Source organism: Pseudomyrmex gracilis, unplaced genomic scaffold (genome assembly GCF_002006095.1).
Source record: "Pseudomyrmex gracilis isolate BER0280 unplaced genomic scaffold, ASM200609v1 scaffold_1201, whole genome shotgun sequence".
NCBI lineage: Eukaryota > Metazoa > Arthropoda > Insecta > Hymenoptera > Formicidae > Pseudomyrmex > Pseudomyrmex gracilis.
This window is the reverse complement of record NW_018021785.1, coordinates 15,399-28,865: the sequence shown is the minus strand read 5'-3', so window position 1 is coordinate 28,865 and position 13,467 is coordinate 15,399. Positions and strand designations below refer to the sequence as shown.

General features: G+C 36.9%; 2 protein-coding genes across 2 annotated transcripts; one reads left to right on the top strand and one right to left on the bottom strand.

The window, feature by feature from the left end:
• Positions 1-2,266: 2,266 nt before the first annotated feature.
• LOC109861962 lies at positions 2,267-2,629 on the top strand. The gene has a single exon (XM_020441822.1). It carries the CDS (start codon positions 2,267-2,269, stop codon positions 2,627-2,629), a length of 363 nt encoding a protein of 120 aa, XP_020297411.1.
• A 473-nt stretch (positions 2,630-3,102) lies between these two features.
• On the bottom strand, positions 3,103-11,798 carry LOC109861961 (piggyBac transposable element-derived protein 4-like). The gene is made up of 4 exons (XM_020441821.1): positions 11,723-11,798; positions 10,221-11,641; positions 9,325-9,372; positions 3,103-3,348 (listed from the first exon to the last, which is right to left on the bottom strand). The coding sequence occupies exons 1-4, from the start codon at positions 11,796-11,798 to the stop codon at positions 3,103-3,105; spliced, it is 1,791 nt and encodes a 596-aa protein (XP_020297410.1).
• Between the last annotated feature and the right edge of the window lie 1,669 nt (positions 11,799-13,467).

Genomic DNA, 13,467 nt, shown 5'->3' with positions numbered 1-13,467 from the left:
ACCTTGAAGTGTAAACTTGTTTAATAAACCATATCTTTCATTTTCGATTTTTAATTCACGTAGTCCGGGAACTTTCCGGACAAACTGTGTATACGTTATGTCGTAAATATTGGCAACACAAATATGGATGTTTAGTGATCAATAAGGATAGTCCTTTGAACAGAGGTCGCTATAGAAAAGGATTTAACATATTCCCAATACCGTCGAGTGGTTAATTGGTGTTGAGACATCAACCAAGTATTATCTCTTACCGATGCGAGCAACATAGGTGACGAAAGCAGTGAAATTATAAATCGCGAAAAAGTAGCGAAAGAGATTGCAAAAACGAGTCAATCCATTCGTCAAAAATATCGCGCTCTGCAGCTCGGTAAACTAGAAGAGGAAATTGCATTAGAGAGACAGTTCTAACCTATTATTGAACTCTTAAAGCAGATTGCTGAAAATACTGAAACTAATTCGCCAAACACATCGTTTTTCAAAGAAAAGACCCGAATAAAGCGGAAACAAATGCGGATGTCATCAAACAAAACATTGTCCCCTACTCTGCACAAGTTAAAGCGCGCACGATACAACACTGCAATGGTGACTTCTACTCCAACGAAAGAACGATCCAAACGACAATTGACATGGGATACTCCATCGGTTGATACTATCGTCGCCACTGATGCTACTGCCAACGAATCGTTTGTGTCGACTATTCAACGTTAAATGCAAACGTTGGAGAATTTTGAGACGTTTAAAAGTCACTTTGGACCGTTGGTGGAACAATATATGAAAGCTATTCTGAGTGGTAAGAAAGAGAACGACATAGACTACGTATATAGTGTGTATTTTGGCACCGACGGAATGATGCTTGGTGATAAACGTTTTGACGTGGATGAACAGGATAATATAATCGTAGATGGTATACGATTTAAAGAAACACAAGGATTGTACGAATTGACTTTCATGAAATAGGAGTGAGTTATATACTGAAGAAGATAAACAACGATACAAAACAATATTGAAAATGACAAATGCTCATAGAAAACATCAACTCGGCGCAATACTGGGTAACAAAGAATATAAATATAGATACATAATTGCGCCTTTACTACTTAGTGTGCGTACTAAGGGGAAGGGTATACCGCGTAATATGACGCGAAAAAATCAAAAAATTGAGTACGCGCACTGGGACGATCTCAATGAACTCGTCGACCGTCTGCGATTGCTAGACGCATCCCGTCAAGGTGGCAATAATGCTCACAATAACGACTTTCTGTCGATTATTGACGAACTGCGCGAAGCGGGTCTCATTAGAAATTAAATAACGCGCCGACGTTAGAGTCAGTCGTGTGCGCGCCATCATGCCGATCAACAAATTTGGTATATCGCTCGGAACACACTGAGCATCGATGTATTATTATTATTATGAGAAAGAGGCAATACTGCAAAATTACGTGCGTAATAACGCTCTCTGCTTCGTCGGTTTTGGCTACGATGGAAGGTCGCGCAGAATACTGCATGTAGCGCAACCTCATATCGACAGTGACCGCCGCCAACAAACGATACGTAGATATGTGTGTCACGAATGTGAATGACTGGCTGGAGACACGTGAGAAAAAACTTATCGCATTGCAACTGACGTGCAAGCGTTGCGCGACGCTATAAAACAAATTCAGCGTACACTTCAATATCTATCAAATCATAATAAAACGACTGACACAGTAGACATATAGTAAGACAGCTATGGCGACGAACCATGTCACAATCGAAAAACAATGTCTTGTAGAAGATTTGCATGCTACGGCGAGAAGAAATTTTCCTCGTAGACACGTTATCGTACGCGGATACGATGATCTCTGGCAAGAGGATGTGGTAGAAATGCGTCCGTATTCACGCTTCAACAGAGGCTACCACTACATACTTACGGTTATCGATGTGCTGAGCAAGTACGCGTGGGCCATACCGCTTAAGAGTAAGAGACGCGAAGTCAGCAAAGCTTTTGCAGAAATATTTTGGGATAACAAAAGATGTCCACACAAGTTGCAAACTGATCATGGAAAGGAATTCTACAACACAGATGTACAGACAGTGATAAAAAAAGTATAGCATCAATCATTATTTCACATATTCGGTTATGAAGACTTCAATTGTAGGACGATTTAACCGTACGTTAAAGAACGATATATGAAAACATTTTACACTTAACAGAACCTACACATGGATCGACATACTAACGCGTCTTCTTATGGAGTACAACGCACGTAAACATCGAATTATTGGTATGCGACCTATCAATGTTACCCTTGCAATCGCCAATAAGCTCTTAACCACGGTGTACAGCAATGTCAAGATTGCAGGGCCAGCACAATTGAAAGTAGATGATCCAGTACGCGTGAGCAAATTTAAAACAATATTCAATAAAGGATATACACCAAATTGGACGACCGAAGTACTTAACATCAATATATTACAAACAACTGATCCTGTGACGTATATGCCTACGGATTCACGTGGACATTCTTTTGCTGGAGGATTTTACGAATACGAACTGCATCGCGGTGCAAATCCAGAAATTTATCTCGTTGAAAAAGTTTTTCGCAAGAAAGGTTTATGTGAAGTGGCTAGAGTTAGACAAGTCATATAACTCTTGGATAGATAAAACTAATGTACTGTAAACACTATATACAGAATTTATATTTGTAAAAACTACAATATAACTTACAACATATATATACATACATACATAATTATTATTACATATATTAATTGACAATATACATATAATTTATATTATACACTATTTTCTTGTGGTACTTTGTAATGTCCCCATGGTAACGTTTTGGTAGAATTGAGTACCATACACCGCTTATCATCGTATAGACTTAGAGCAAGTTTTGATTCGGACACAATGTATACTTCGTGTAGCTTTGATCGTATACACGACTGTCGACGCATCGTTTTGATTTCATCGTTCAAACATTGTTTGTAATCGTCAAACGTTAATGTTCTCGCTACGACGCTATTCTTTACATCTTTGGCCTATTTTATGTCTCTCTTTCTTTCTACCTTCAATGCGTACATTTTTGCTCTAAGTCCGACAAATTCAGTCATTATCATTCAATTATTTTCATTCTTCATCAATCCTGGAACCTTTTTGTTGACGCGTGGCATACCATACACGTTATCAGCCGGATACTTACTTGTATCAAACCGAGCGATGTCACGTTTCATGATATCGTACACGTTCTCGCATTCAATGAAATAAATGAGACTGTCTGTGGCGGTGTACATAATTTTACATTTTTCTTGGTACAGAGGTGCCATGTAATCGTAATGAAATTCGTGCAAACACGTCTTGGATGTCTAATATACCCATGCCCACATAAATCAGTTTGTTGAATTTTACCTCGAGTTTACGCAATTCAATTGCAATAAAATTTTCAAAAAAGACGCTTTGGCTGTGAAAATTTGTTTAGGAGATCAGTGCTTCCGCACCGTATCTTCCGTCCCACTACGAGTTTTATATCCACATGATTACGTACATTTTCTATAGTTTTACCAAAAAACCGCGATATTCATCAATTTGTACAAATTTTTCTCAAAATCGTTGGAAGCCAGCGTTCGTAATTGTGTGTTCAATTCGACGTAACTGCGGAGCCATGGAGATTCTGCAAATTGTAATATGCAATGGATTTTTGTAATACGAAGACCGTGTTGTACACATTGTTGCAAGGCGCGATAATGAATAATATAACGCGATTTATCGTGTAGTGTTGCGAGCAGCTTCTCCTGCTGCTTGCCAGGCGGCTTATCGCGCGTCGGGCAGAATGATAAGTCAGCGTGTGCGTAGTACAGTTCGCGAGGATACTCAAGGTCGACTTGAAGGATGTAACCGATATTTGAGGTTGATGTCACAGACATTACGTCAACACTCCAGATGTTGTCTACCCATTGGAATGCGGCATACGGTAGCGGCTGACACATTTCCCAGCCGTACACGTTATTTACATCAAAGTACATGAGATATGACGTTGGTTTTGATGAGTCAAACGTCTGCATGTACTTGGTATTAGCGTGCACGTATCTTGTGCTACACTGACGAAGACCACCGCGTATATCGCGTTCGATACACATAACCATATCAACATCTGTAAGTAAGTCAAACGTTATGCCTGTGTGTTTCAGCATAGCGTCCCACGTATAACNGGGTAAAGTATAATAATGCGCGGGATCTAATCCATAACTTCGAATAAAACTTTCTCGAAAATTTTCAAATTCATCAACCAATAATAAAACATCAGTCTTTAAATATAAATTGTTGTATTCACTTAACGTACGATTAGAGAATCGTTGCCAGATGTTTATAGCGTGTGCATATTCACTCTCAGATATCGTTTCATCGGTCAAAAAACTATAAAATAATTCACGCATTGGTAAACGCTGCTCCTGCAACTTGTTAACACAGTATACGTATTCGTACGGAAAGACGCTTTTACGCGTTAATAGCTTAAAGTTTTCGACGGATAAATTTTTAAATTCTGATTCTAAAATTTTTAACTTGTCTTTATGAAGATACGACGCCAGTTTATCGAGACTAGCATTGAGAAATTTATACGAATCACTGAATAGCAACTCTATAATGTAATCTTTTGGATTGTGTTTTTCCAGTTGCGCCACGTTCTTGGAAAAAGATATATTCTCTCCTTGTTAATAGGGAGAACAGTAACATTTCCTTCGAACGCAGTCGCAATTTCTTTAATAATAAAGTGTGCATCGTAACCGGATAAATTGTGAAAAATTACTGGGATACAGTGAGAATCTTTATACTTTAAGTTGCAGTTGGAGTGTGCGGGACCTCTGTACCAACCGGTTATATGACAATGATTGCGAACTCTTTCATCGTCTGCCGCGAATGGTTTTTCGCACACGTAACAGTGACTCGCGTTACGTTAAGCTGACCTTAGTTTTTCCGTTAACGTTTTCATAGGCACATTAATAGATAAAATTGTTTTTACTCGATTAGCCAATTCTTTGAGTTCATCGACGAACCATGCGATGGAATCTTTGTCGCGACGATACCGATAAGCAGAGTCGTTGTATGAGCAGCAGACGGAATATTCTATGCTGAACGCCTTGTGATGTTGATACGCATAGGATGTTTGCTGCTGCGTTCTTCCAGTAGTCTTGTATAATAAGCTCTCAAGCGTATATTACGGACGGGAAACGTTCCTTTCTGCTGTGGTTGCTAAACCTGAGCCACTAGTTTTTTTTCGCCGGTAACCGGATCGCGCAGTTGTTCATTTTTCCACAATCTACGATGTTGACATTCAACTTGTCCAGAGAATAGAAGTAGTGTAAACATCTGCAAATATATAATACATTAATTTTTTTTATTTTATTACATATCCTATACATATACATATATACATAACGCAAAAAGCATACTTGTCGCAAATATATTTGTTGTGTTTCTTTGTACTTAGTTGTGCGCTCACGAGTCAAAACAAATTTTTTATACACACAAAGTGTCCACGATTAACGTCTCGTAAATCCGAAACGTAAAGCAAGTTTACGTCTTCTTTTTCTTTTGTTCTGTCAGACGTATTGGAAAGATGACAAAATTGTTCTTCTTCTTTTTTCTTTTCAATTCCATTATGTACACGTTTACAGAGATTTTGTTAAGCCGTTGAAACTTCGATATTTAATGTACACTAATCGGAAACTCAATGTCTTGAAGAGTCAGCACTGTCGTATAGTGAGAATACGATAATATGCGGTGTCCATTTTTTTTAGGTAGATAAAGAGCGGCGACCACCGACCATGCAAAGCACATGCATTGTCTTTGGATAACACATTAATCACCGCTCTCTTAGACTTAAGTTCTTGTGAGAAATGTAGGTGACAACCTGCGCGCAATGGATTGTATTTGTTCATATTTACGATTAAATTCAATATACGTGACAAAGTCCACTTACTATCGCGTTCTTGGAGTTTATCTAAGGACGCTAACGTAAGTTTCATTAATGTATCGCTCGTACCACTCGTCTAAATTAGTTACGAAAGAGTTCCGAATTTCTCGTTGTTATACTTTTATTGGCCCGTTTATTTCCCGATACAAATTCACCATTAAACACTGTATTAATTTTCAAACTATTGTACTTCTCTGTGGCATTTTTGATTTTTTCCAGCAATGTGTTTTTCGCGTGTTTGAGAAAATGGCAAGGTTCAATATGATTTTTGTTAATGATAGCACCTGTCATTATTTTGCTTTCAAAAGCGGTGTATACTTCTTGCCATGTAAAATCATATCCGGCGCCAATGTATGCAAACTGTCGACGCAATGAAGTTTTCAACCTTTCGAGTCACGCAATTCTAGCGACCAGCGAGTGTCTGATTCCGACAGACAGACGTTTGTTCCGACTTTGTTTTTCTAATAATTCGAGACATTCTTCACATCGCTGTTCCCACGCGACAAACTCTTCTTGCGAGTTCAAACGAGTCGATTGTTCCAATACATTGCGCTCTAATTGCACGATAGTTTCCATTTTGTCACTTTTATAACACTTTGTCTTCGAAAAGAAACACACTGACTGATCACTCACTCTATGTTTTGATGAAACACTAATTTTATGAGACGGTTTTGCCCTTTTATAGTGTATTTTTTGCTGATGTTGCATTTTGTTAATGCTAAATTTTTATAAACATAACGCACATTGAAATCTGTGATTAACAAAACCTGAAATTTGATACAAAAAGAAACTGCAATGTTTGCGAAACAAAACTTTAACTACAAAATCAAAACCGATGAAAACTGATACTCAACAAAAATTTACTGTTTGCATACTTTATGAGCTATACATATAACACTTTTGTGATTGTTTTTATCTAATACGCAGTTAGCCATTTTGATGTCATCAGTAATTTTTGCTTTTATAAAGTAGGATTATATTACTTTGATACGTGATCAAATTGATGACATCTGATTCCTAAAATGCCTACTTTGCGAAAAAAATTGTTCTCTCATATATAATAAAAGTATGTTACTCCGATATGTAATTTGCAGAAAAAAGCGTGTTTCTGAGTCATAAATTTTGATGTCATCATCATTTTTTCTAATATAAAGTGGTGGGGTTAGCTATTTAAGGCGGTATTTAAAAAGACTTCTACGCGACATCCCATTATTCGATTTTTAACTGTGGTTCAAGAAGACACAATGTATACCAACAGAAAGTGTAACAGCGAGATGAAGATTGTACGCAACATGTAAGTAAACTATCGCATTACTTGGCTTTGTTTTTGTTTTTGTTTTTGTTTTTGACACATACGTCATTCACTTGTTTTTACAGTGTACAAAATGCGTCTTTACCACATCAGACAACTCGCATTTTAGGAAGACAATACGCGTTAACGTCAACAGGGTACAAACATATTGAAAGTTGAATAAGTGTTGGCGCAATTTCTTATGTCGAGATAATTATCAGAGATAATCATGGAAATTCACTGCTACTACTAATTTCTACATGAAAAACAATAATCCAGAAGCAGACAGATATTCAACAACTACTACAGTTGGCAGATGCATCTGCTACTTTGTGGCTCCGCGATTTAGCGCTGAATTTTGTTGTTATTTGCGACGCACAAATTGTAAAATTTACAGTAATCGACAAGTGTTTGTATATAAAACCACTGACCGTAAAAGTTTTGGTAATTTTAAAGTCATGTATCGAAAACATGTATTATTGGTTGGCAGAACATACCCATGTAGTAAATATAAAGTTTGCGCAGTTTGTTCGAGTCCTACGAGAACAAAATATTGTATTACTGATGTAAGCAACGCTGCAAAAGCGATATGTGAGAGTGGGGTGTATGACAATAACGCAATTATGGATTGCGAATTGTTAGCATGCGCTGTAAAAAATATTGTATTTGATGCGTGTAAATAATATCTATAAATTGTGTGCTGAATAAATTTTTATGAATATTACGTCTTTGGTATATACTTCTAGCTAAAAATTGCAACTTTGCAATTTTGCGCGCCATTGTAAAAAGCGTGTAAATGATATGTACAAATATCTTTATAAAATCTGAATATAAAATTGAAAATTACATCTTTGTTATTTCTCTCCTAAACTACAACGTCACTTGCATCGCGTATTATGTTACACTATATCGTATATACAAATTATGCGGTTTCTAAATCAGTGACTCCGCATTTTTTAGAAAGAAAATACAAAACTGCATCTTACAATGAATCATACTTGTCTCGTTTCGCACTATGTTTTACACATACTATAAAATTGCAACTCTGCAACTTTCTATACTTGTCTTGCTTTGCACTGCATTCTCATCGTAGAATACAGACGTCAACACATTGTGTGACAAAAACAAGCGCATCTCGCACGCCGACCTCGGACGGACCATAGGCCGCTCTGGGATATACAAGCCGACCGATTTTGGCAATCAATACCAATCCCTTTTTCGAGCTCGAAGCAGAGTTGCAAACTCTGGCCGGCTAGCAACAAGAACATCGAGGTAGTGAGGACACGCACACCATAAGTTCTCGCTTGAGTGCGTGCCCGTACCACCTCGGTATTTTTGTTGCTAGCCGGCCAGAGTTTGCAACTCTGGCTCGAGCGCGAAAAAGGGAATGATATTGATTGCCGAAATCGGTTGGCAGAGGCGGTGTCTCAGGCTAGAGAGATTCTCCAGTGCAAGAGACGCTGTCACGAAACACCGCAACCAGATCCTTCGATCGAGGCGTTGTCGTGACAGAACCCGATGCGAGAGACGTTGTCTCGGACACCATTTTGACCGTCCAGTCAAAGCGTTGTCTCGACAGAACCCGGAGCTAGAGGCGTTGTCTCAAACACTAACCTTGTCACCCGGTACTCCGAGAGCGACTGAGGAAGCTGAGGTGGCGCAACGAAAAGGAGAGGAGACTGATTTACTGGAATTTTTATCTCTGGAATCGGAACCCAAAGAAGACGAAAACACAGGCGGAGTTTGAAGCGGCGCAAAAGTCTGGTTAGGGACCATAAATAAGCAAGGAAGTTCTTTTTATTTGTTTTTTAAGCCTAACGTATGGTCATTAAAGTGATTTAGTTTAATTCATTTTATAAGATTAGCCGCGAATATTGGATTAATAAGTATGTTAAATACCTACGCATTTTGTTAAGCAGCGCTTTGATATAAAATAGCATGATAATTAAGTCTTTAAAGTTTACTTATCCTTTTTTAATATAATTTACACACTTATGTTATCTACTTACTTATCTTATTTTAGTATAATGATAGAGATACTTTTTGTTTAGTATTAAGTCCTAAAAGTAGGATACTTACCTTAAGCGATTCCGTAGACACGATCGTACTGCGCAAGGTTACGTCAACCTGTAAAAAAGAAAAGTTTATGTTAATTAGTTATTTTGTTTAAAAAGAGGGATGTGCACATTTTAAAAACACACACGTTTTGGGAAACACTAAACACACAATACAACACACAAACACATACCCTCTCTTATACATCTGACACGCTTAATACACACATCCAACATTCATACTCATACATCCGATACAATCATAAGGCTTCATTCATACGTAAAACAATTCATACACTCATACGCACTCCAATCACACTGCAAACACCCGTTAACATTTACTTACAAATCATACCACACACACATTAACGTCCGCACTTAAGGATGTCTAATTATGATCTCACATCAAACAACACACTATCACACAGTCGTCTATTCACACACAATAAACACTCTTAACACAGTTATCCAGTACCAGTACATATAAAACAAAAACACTCGTTAAGGGATTCACACATTGTTTCACACACACTCTATAGACAACACACACACCACATATCATGCGTTAACCGTTTTAGTCCTAAGCAATTTTTGTAAATATGTATGAAAAGTGCTATGCCTATTTTGATTATTTTAAAGGAAAGAATAATGGTGTCAAATAAAACACTCTAATTCAGACAAATATGATTTAATTATTATAATTCTTTTTTTATTATAAAGGAAAAATGTTCTTTGACATGAATAAAAAAATAAACATAACATATCAATATTATTTTCTTAATTTTTTTGTTTTTGGAAATAAAAATAATAAAGAAAAATATGTCAACAAGTATGCTTTGCCGCACAAACAGCATGTAGGCCTTTCTTACAGCGGGCGCAAATAAGTCGGGATCGCTTTACACTCCCTGTTTTTCTACACACCACGCACTGGCGTAAGCTACGTCCTGGTAATTTTTCCAGAGCAAATCTTTTGGTTGATGAAGATGGTTGTGTTGACACGCTATTTTTATGATTCATCCACTCCTTTTCGATATCTTCGATAATCTTCGATGTGAATTGGAGCCGAGTAATTTGTTTTTCAGTAGTGTTTGAGACATATAAAATATAAGAGTTTAGCACCATTCTTCCAAATATATTGAATACTACTTTCTTCCAATATTTTAAGGTTCTTTGCTCGTCCAAATACACATATAACATTTTGTCCGACTCATCCACACCTCCCATGTATTTATTGTAGTCATCAATCACGCTCGGTTTCACCTTTTTGTATTCAAAATTCCCTTTCTTTTTCTTGATCGTCACATTCTCAGTATCTGCATTGGATGAGATCAATATGACTGGGTTTGGTTTGGACTTTTTGTCTCTGAAAGAACACATCAAAATATCTTTATGTGCTAGGTATTTGGCTTCTTCTACGGTTGCTTTCTTAGCTTCTGGAGGAATCTCTTTTCGATTGCGTCTTATTGTTCCAGTTAGGTATGTATTCTGTTTCAAAAGGGATTTGGCCAGGCGTAAGCTTGTGTAAAAATTGTCTGTAAACAAATGGTAACCTTTGTTTAGATAATTTTTAATTGAAAGCAATTTTTGCACTACTGCAAATCCAAGACCATATTTTTCTACTGAATCTCTGTCGTCTGTGCTTTTAGCTCCTTTGTAGCAGAAAAAGCCCAAGCAATATTTAGAAACCGAATCGCAAAGCATCCCCCAAAATTTGATTCCCCATTTATGATGTTTCTTGTTTGGAATGTATTGTTTTATGGCAGAGTGGCAGTGAGTACCAACTAACAACTCATCGATAGACAATTGTTGGTTTGGTATGTAATGTCGCTGAAATACAGTGTTTGCGTGTTTGACAAGCACATCAAACCTGCCACATGAGTCATAATTTGGATGGCCTGGTTCAAATAATAACCTATTGTTAACCAAGTGAAAAAACTTCAAAATCAGCTGAAATCTATCCCTTGAAAACATTTTTCCAAACCATGGTATATATCGGGAATTTTTTATCCAATAACTATAAACTGTTGGCCTTCTTGTAATCCCCATTTCGATTAAGACTGCAATAAAGGCTTTTATTTCGTGTACTATTGTCGGTGTCCACTTTTTTGCTCGAGAATTTGCAGAAGCTGCATGTGAAGCCAAAAACTGGGTAGCATTTTGATTCGTTTCCTTTACGATGGTTTCGAGCAATGACATAGTAAAAAATAAATTGAAATAGGTTATGGGTGTGGCATCAGGAGGAGGCGCCCGTCTAGGTCCAGAAGTCTCAAAAAAATTATTTGTTGCTTTAGAAAACACTTTTGTCGGAGGAATATTGGCGAAAGTTGGTGTTTCGTCTGTTTCTGAAGATGAATTTGAAGTAGAAGACTCACTTTCAATCCTCAATCGTTTTGTTCAATGCATTATAATACTGCTATCATCACTGTTTGAATCCGTTGTTTCACTCTCCATATAATCACTAGAGATCGAATCATCGCCCGAAGTAAAAGCACGTGACATGGTTATTTTTGCTAAATAATATATAATAACTGTAAAAAATTATTTTTAAAAGTATAAGAATGCACTCTAGTAACAAATTATGCGTGAGGTTAGAATACGTTTACTCCCACGGAGCACCAAAAACACACTGCCCTGCGCAGCAGTTTTGCGCCGCGCCGCAATTTTCGACACAAACTATCGGATCAGTTTTGCGCCGCGTAGCACTCTAACGGTTAAGGTCCAGATTCACAACACTTTACACGAACAGAAAAACGGTACACTTAAGAGCTTAAAACTATCATACAACGTTCACACACACAAGTACTCCTCAAACATGCACACAACTACTCTTAAGAAACACACACATGCCACACGTATACAAATACCCACACACGCCAACATATATAATAAGAGCCCATTCATGCATCATACATGCTATTAACACACTCTTCACACGTACATGCACGCTCGTTAATTCACATTTACAACACTTTACGGGTATACACACAAACATACATAGTAAGGGCTCACACACGTCTTATTCACACACCACACAGGCAGACACTTTACACACACAAACACAAGTCTTATCAGGCACTTCTAAATTACATCTACAAAACTCAATACATACATTAATAAAAAATATACATACCACACGCGTCACCCACACACAAGCGACCCACACGCACACGTACACGCATTAATTCGCATTCCTACGTGTCCCCATGTATTTATTATATATATATATATAATGCGTGTAATAAACCAGAAGATCCAGGGTGAAGATGAAACGTCGATTAAAAAAAAACATAAGCAGTTTTTAACAAGTAAACGTTTCAATACCTTTAATGTGGATCATCTTTAATACTACAAAAAATTTTAAAAATAAAATAAATGAAAAAGAATAAAATATTATACATACAGAAACGAAGATAAAATTTGCAAGAGATACAAAAATTGTTTGTAATAATATAACATTAATATGTACGCACCTAGACAAGCAGATCAATAACAAAGGCCGATCTCGAGTATAAAGGCAAGCGACAATCAAAAAGCCAATGACATGGACATACAAAACAAGCATCATTGCGTATTGTCATGTATCAGTTGCATGTATCAGTGTCTAAACCGAAAAATTTTTCAAACAAATTAATAGACATTGTATTACTGGGAAACAATATGAAGTGTAATGATTTTTGTCAGAAAAAATAAAAATTCAAAAAAGAAAAAAAAATCAAAGCTTATAACGTAGTCAAAATGATAAATTGTCAATATTTAAATTATTCAATTATGTAATAGTCGAAGCTTCTAAATACCCAGTCAAAATTGTCAATATGTAACTTATTCAATATGTAAAAGGTGTAAATATTATAAAACTAAAATAATGGACACTTCCTTTTAATTTTTAGATCAAAAACTATATTTGGAAGTTACGAAGCTCGCCAAAACACACAATAACGACACAAAGTGACCGCCTTACACAAAACATGATACAAGTATGAGAAGTAGAGAAATAACGCACAGTTTCAAACCAATAAAATCAGGAAAGAGAGAAGAAAGAAAAACACACGTGACACGGACCAAGTGACTATTGGAGCTTCTTTAGAACAGGGATGTAAATAGCATCAAGAAGCTCCGTGTCTCTCATTAAATTGATGCTCATCTTCTGCGTTTTAATATGCAGCACTTC

Coding starts and splice junctions, on each gene's coding strand:
- LOC109861961 (XM_020441821.1), bottom strand. CDS start 11,798: ATGTCACGTGCTTTTACTTCGGGCGATGATTCGATCTCTAGTGATTAT. Junction 11,642..11,722: donor TGAAACAACGGATTCAAACA/GTGATGATAGCA, acceptor ATTCATCTTCAG/AAACAGACGAAACACCAACT. Junction 3,349..9,324: donor TGTCTACGGAATCGCTTAAG/GTAAGTATCCTA, acceptor TGGGTATATTAG/ACATCCAAGACGTGTTTGCA.
- LOC109861962 (XM_020441822.1), top strand. CDS start 2,267: ATGCGACCTATCAATGTTACCCTTGCAATCGCCAATAAGCTCTTAACC.